Source organism: Fomitiporia mediterranea, assembly GCF_000271605.1.
Source record: "Fomitiporia mediterranea MF3/22 unplaced genomic scaffold FOMMEscaffold_64, whole genome shotgun sequence".
In the NCBI taxonomy this organism is placed as follows: Eukaryota; Fungi; Basidiomycota; class Agaricomycetes; order Hymenochaetales; family Hymenochaetaceae; genus Fomitiporia; species Fomitiporia mediterranea.
The window spans coordinates 1-4,416 of NW_006760449.1; the positions used below are offsets into that span (position 1 = coordinate 1).

Sequence of the window (4,416 nt, forward strand, 5' to 3'; positions counted from 1 at the left end):
TAAGCAGTTTTTATTACACACAGGCTAAACCTCAATAGCAAGCAGCTTCTCGAATCGAATGTCCAACCGGGCTTGGTTCGCGAGGGTCTCTCGCATCCCCGCGCAACCAATGTCGACGAACGGAATATCGTAGAATCGGTTTTCAGGAGTATAGACGGGCTCTCCGTCGAAACTTGAAGGATAGTATGCCGAGTAGCATTCGATCGTCCCAACCCGGCCGAGTGCATGGCATCTCTTTTGAAGCATATTGCATAACGACTCGACGTTTCTGATTTTTCGTTCTGAAGGGTTACAAGTTACAATTCCAGTATCCACAATTTTTGACAATTAGCTTCTCGAGATTAGGACATAGAAAAGCGTTAATGTCCTGAGACTCGGCTGTCTCCTTCACGGACAGCATCTCGACAAGATCGGGCGTGTATGGGTCGGTTACCAAGCAAAGTGTTTTCAAACCCGGCATAAGCTGCAGAAAGGGGGCGACAGTGTCTCCGCCCACCCTTATGTGAGAAAGCTCGTAATACTCCAGAGCAGGACGGGACCGTACAAGCATAGCCGAAAACTCCTGGCTATAGTGGGGAAAAGAAAGGAGAAAAGGATTGCAAATCAAGCGTTTCAGTCCTGGTAGGACCAACCTGCTGATTAAAAATGCAGAATCACCATTGTCGTCGACTGCGAGAGTGTGCAGTCTAGCCAACGTGATAAGAGAGCTCTGCGGAGCATCGGATTCGCAATGGATGGCCTTAAAAACGAGAATTTGAAGGTTCGGGATGGCTTGCAATAATTGTAGGAAAACAGATTGCTTTATGCTTGTCTCGTCAGACGCGCTAAGTAACGTCAATTCCCTCAGATTAGAGACTCCCCCGGTTGTGATGCGAGGAATCCCTTCGAGGTGTAAACTCCTCAATCTTGGAGAACACGAAATGTCAAGATTAATTTGCGTCATGTCATGGAGCTGAGCGAGCCCGACCCAGCAAAAAGGCAGAGATTCCAGGAGTGGTGCGTCAACAAGGCCAAGTTGCGGTAGTATCCTAGGATCGTGCCCGATAAAGGTACAGGAAGCGTCCCTCCATCTGTCTTGATGATCCAATAATTTCCTTAGAATATGCGCCGTGATCTCCAATTTCGGCCCTGGAGCGTCGTCCGGATCACACCAAGTCAGCCAGGAGCAGGAAATATCACCCACAATCCTAAGACGAAGAGGAGATACTCCGGATCGAGAGAGCCAAGTATCGACTGCATTTAGGAACCACTCATCTCTCTGCGCGCTGTCGTCTTTGCATATGAGAACGGTAATCTCGGTCCATAGTGACGGGCATGACGTGGCAAGACTGCGCCATAGACTGCAAACTTGGCTGAGGCGCAATGGCGCTAACATGGATTCCTCGGGCGGAATGTCCTTTGGATAGTCGCTCGGCCGCATCCACGAGTATCTCATAGATTCCAGATGCGGCGTATCCCTCTGCGACATTTGTGGAACACGCTCGAAGATGTCCATGAGAATCTCATCTGGGAGATTGTCAATTGTTATTGTGCTACCCCGTTGTCCATGATGGTGAACCTCCGGTGAGTCAGGGGAAGAAGACATTTGGTAATAATATTTGTCTGTATATCTTGTTAGGCGTTGGTAAAAATCAATATGAAGAGGGCGCACTTGCCGATTGAAGACAGATGGTTCGAGTGCGCAGGCCGGTACAGCGAATCACTGTTGGTGCACAAGTAGTAGCATTCGAGATCGAAATGCGCAAATTCTTAGCTGTCATGGCCACTTCCGTGCCACACACAGCGTTCCTATCAAAATGGAAAGAACCACATTTTATGGGCCATGCAAACAATGCGATGGTCCCAGTCGTGCGCACTTAGGTCCAACGGCCGAATGCACCGCAATGGATCTCTAATGCTGTAAACTCTCGGGGAAGAGCTGATAGATGATGGCATTAGACAAGTCAAGAGGAATATTCGATGCATAATAGATACGAGGTTTGGATAAGTCGTGGGGTAAGAGGAACGACGAAACACGTCCAAAGTTTCTGTTCTGTTTCGTTTATTAGGTTAGCGTCACTTTACTACTAATCAGTCATGTGCCAAGTCGGCGAGTCCCGAGGCTGACTTAGTGACTAACGGTGAGGTTCAACTTGCCTTATTACTTTCAACAGGGAAAGTTGCTGTTACGGTGTGTCTGGGATACTCTGGAGCAAGGGGACAACCCTACTGTAGGTTCTTCCATTAAATAATTTCAACCAGAAACGCAGAGTGTATCCGGCGTTTGACGCGCTGCTTTTGTGTATGAGACGTTCACGTTATGACTTATGAGTGTATCCGAACTTTAGTGTCCATTGCAGGAGTTGAGTCAGAATAACTAAGTATATTCGACAAATGCTATATTACTGTGGAATTGACTTCCCAAATCCACATCCAAAGATTCCAAACCCATTCACACTCTTAGGTCATAACGTATCGCCTACATCGAAAAAAATATAAAACTGCATTGAATAATCACAGAAATGCAATTGTATTTAATTGGTTTCACGGTGTTAGTCCTGTACACTCAACGCCGACTCAACGAACTCTCGAATCGAATGTCAAATGTGCCTGCCTCGGCAATGGCTTTACGCATCCGTCCCTTCTTCTCCAGATGCAAGCCATCCATCACCAAATCGAACACGAAAATGTATTGGAATTTACTGCTAAGACATATATTTTTTACATATTGTGGATCCTTATATTCGCTTATAAAGTCTACATGTAAATATATTGTCTTGTCAGACTCTGCACGTTTTGGTGATGTCCAACGGGATGAACGGGAAAACGAAGCTCGTGGTTCCATGATTACCGTCAGAATAAGACTCTTTCGGGAGACATTTTATGACTGCTACCAGGCCAAGGACCATGCATCGTATCTTGAGCGACTCGTAAAAAAGCAAATCAAAGTATCCACCATCCGAATCGACAGTCAGTTGTGTTTCATCCCAACAAAAAACTTTTACACTGAGCTCCCTGAGTTTAGGGCACAGATATCTGTTACTTCCTCTACTATTTGATGCCAGGATGTTGAAGACGACCATGGGTGTAATAATGCTGCACATTAGACAGAGAGTTCTTAGGCGCGGAAACTTTAGAAGTAGGGGGTAGAGCAACGCAGAATTGACAACAGCACCAGATATCTCCAGGTGTTCCAATGGAGGCCTAGATCGTTCAATCATATTATAAAGTATTCCAGCGTGATCCTTGGGGGAAGGGTGGCAAAGGAGACATTTCAATGCTGGCACAGACAGCCTGCTCATGATGTATGCAGAAACATCCGTCCTGTCGACCATTAACGTGCGAAGCTTCCTCAAAGTTATATGGCGGTGCAAGCCTTCCTGAGCATCAGATGGATCTAAAGAGCCCACCATGCACTGTACTTGAGAGTTTCCAAGTGCGGGATGTTGTTGAGCATTTCCGAATAATCATCTCGCGAGACCATGACCGCCATACCATGTAAAGACAGCTCCGTCAGGGCATCAAGTCGCGCTGTCTGAAGATAAGGAACGCCTTCAAGTAAAAGAGATCTCAGTCTCTGAGGCCTTTCGATCAAAAGGTTTATGCCTCTCGGTTCACGTGTATCAGTTCCTCTCCATCGTACCGTGAGTTTCTCCAAGAGGGGTACATTGGTCAGCTGAAGAAGCGGCAACCTAGTAGGATCACCCTCTATGAAGGAGAAATATGCTTCTCGCCAGCGTTTCCGCTCTTCAAGTAATCGTGTTAGAATGCATGACGCGGTGTCAAGTTTCTCGTTCGGTAGTCTGTACGTATTGCTCGTGACCGATATATGAAGCGGCAGTGTCTTGGATCTCTTTATCCAAGTGTTGATACTTTCAATGAGCCGCTCGTCCCCGTCCTTGCTGCCGGTTCCATCGACGAGAACATTTATGTTTGTCCATACAGATGGAAGTATTAAGGCCATTTCGCGCCATAACCAGCAGACTTGCGAAAGCCTCAGTGGCAACAACATGGCTTCCCTAAAGGACGCGTTCATAGGGTCCTCATTCGATGTATGACTCCGTGATATCTGTGCGGTGTGAGTGAAAATTTCGCACAGAACATTGAGAGGGACATTGTTAATTCTAGGTTTGTCTCCCGGACTTCCATGCTCCGAACGAGAACGACGAGACGATGGAGAATCAGGCAAGCTCGTCATTTGAAAGTAATATCTTTCTATAAATCCAGTCAGATTCATGACTCGAAGACTATGTGACTGTGCATACCAATTGGAGATTGATGGATCGAGAGGTGGGACAATGGTAGTCTCTGCAAGTGGACGAGTTTTGCGGCTTGGAGTTGCAAATGCCGCTATTTATCGTTATAATGGCCATTACACGACCACATTCGACGCTTCGGCTGAGATAAAAGTAGTGATGCCCACTTAAAATTCAAGGA

General features: G+C 46.6%; 2 protein-coding genes across 2 annotated transcripts; both read right to left on the reverse strand.

Moving 5' to 3' along the window:
- On the reverse strand, window positions 1-1,602 carry FOMMEDRAFT_149650 (uncharacterized protein). Its single transcript, XM_007272097.1, has 2 exons — window positions 633-1,602; window positions 1-566 (listed from the first exon to the last, which is right to left on the reverse strand). The coding sequence occupies exons 1-2, from the start codon at window positions 1,583-1,585 to the stop codon at window positions 290-292; spliced, it is 1,230 nt and encodes a 409-aa protein (XP_007272159.1). The 5' UTR covers window positions 1,586-1,602; the 3' UTR covers window positions 1-289.
- A 1,774-nt stretch (window positions 1,603-3,376) lies between these two features.
- FOMMEDRAFT_162831 (uncharacterized protein) lies at window positions 3,377-4,177 on the reverse strand (the record flags this gene model as incomplete). Its single annotated transcript, XM_007272098.1, has 1 exon — window positions 3,377-4,177. The coding sequence occupies one exon, from the start codon at window positions 4,175-4,177 to the stop codon at window positions 3,377-3,379; it is 801 nt and encodes a 266-aa protein (XP_007272160.1).
- Between the last annotated feature and the right edge of the window lie 239 nt (window positions 4,178-4,416).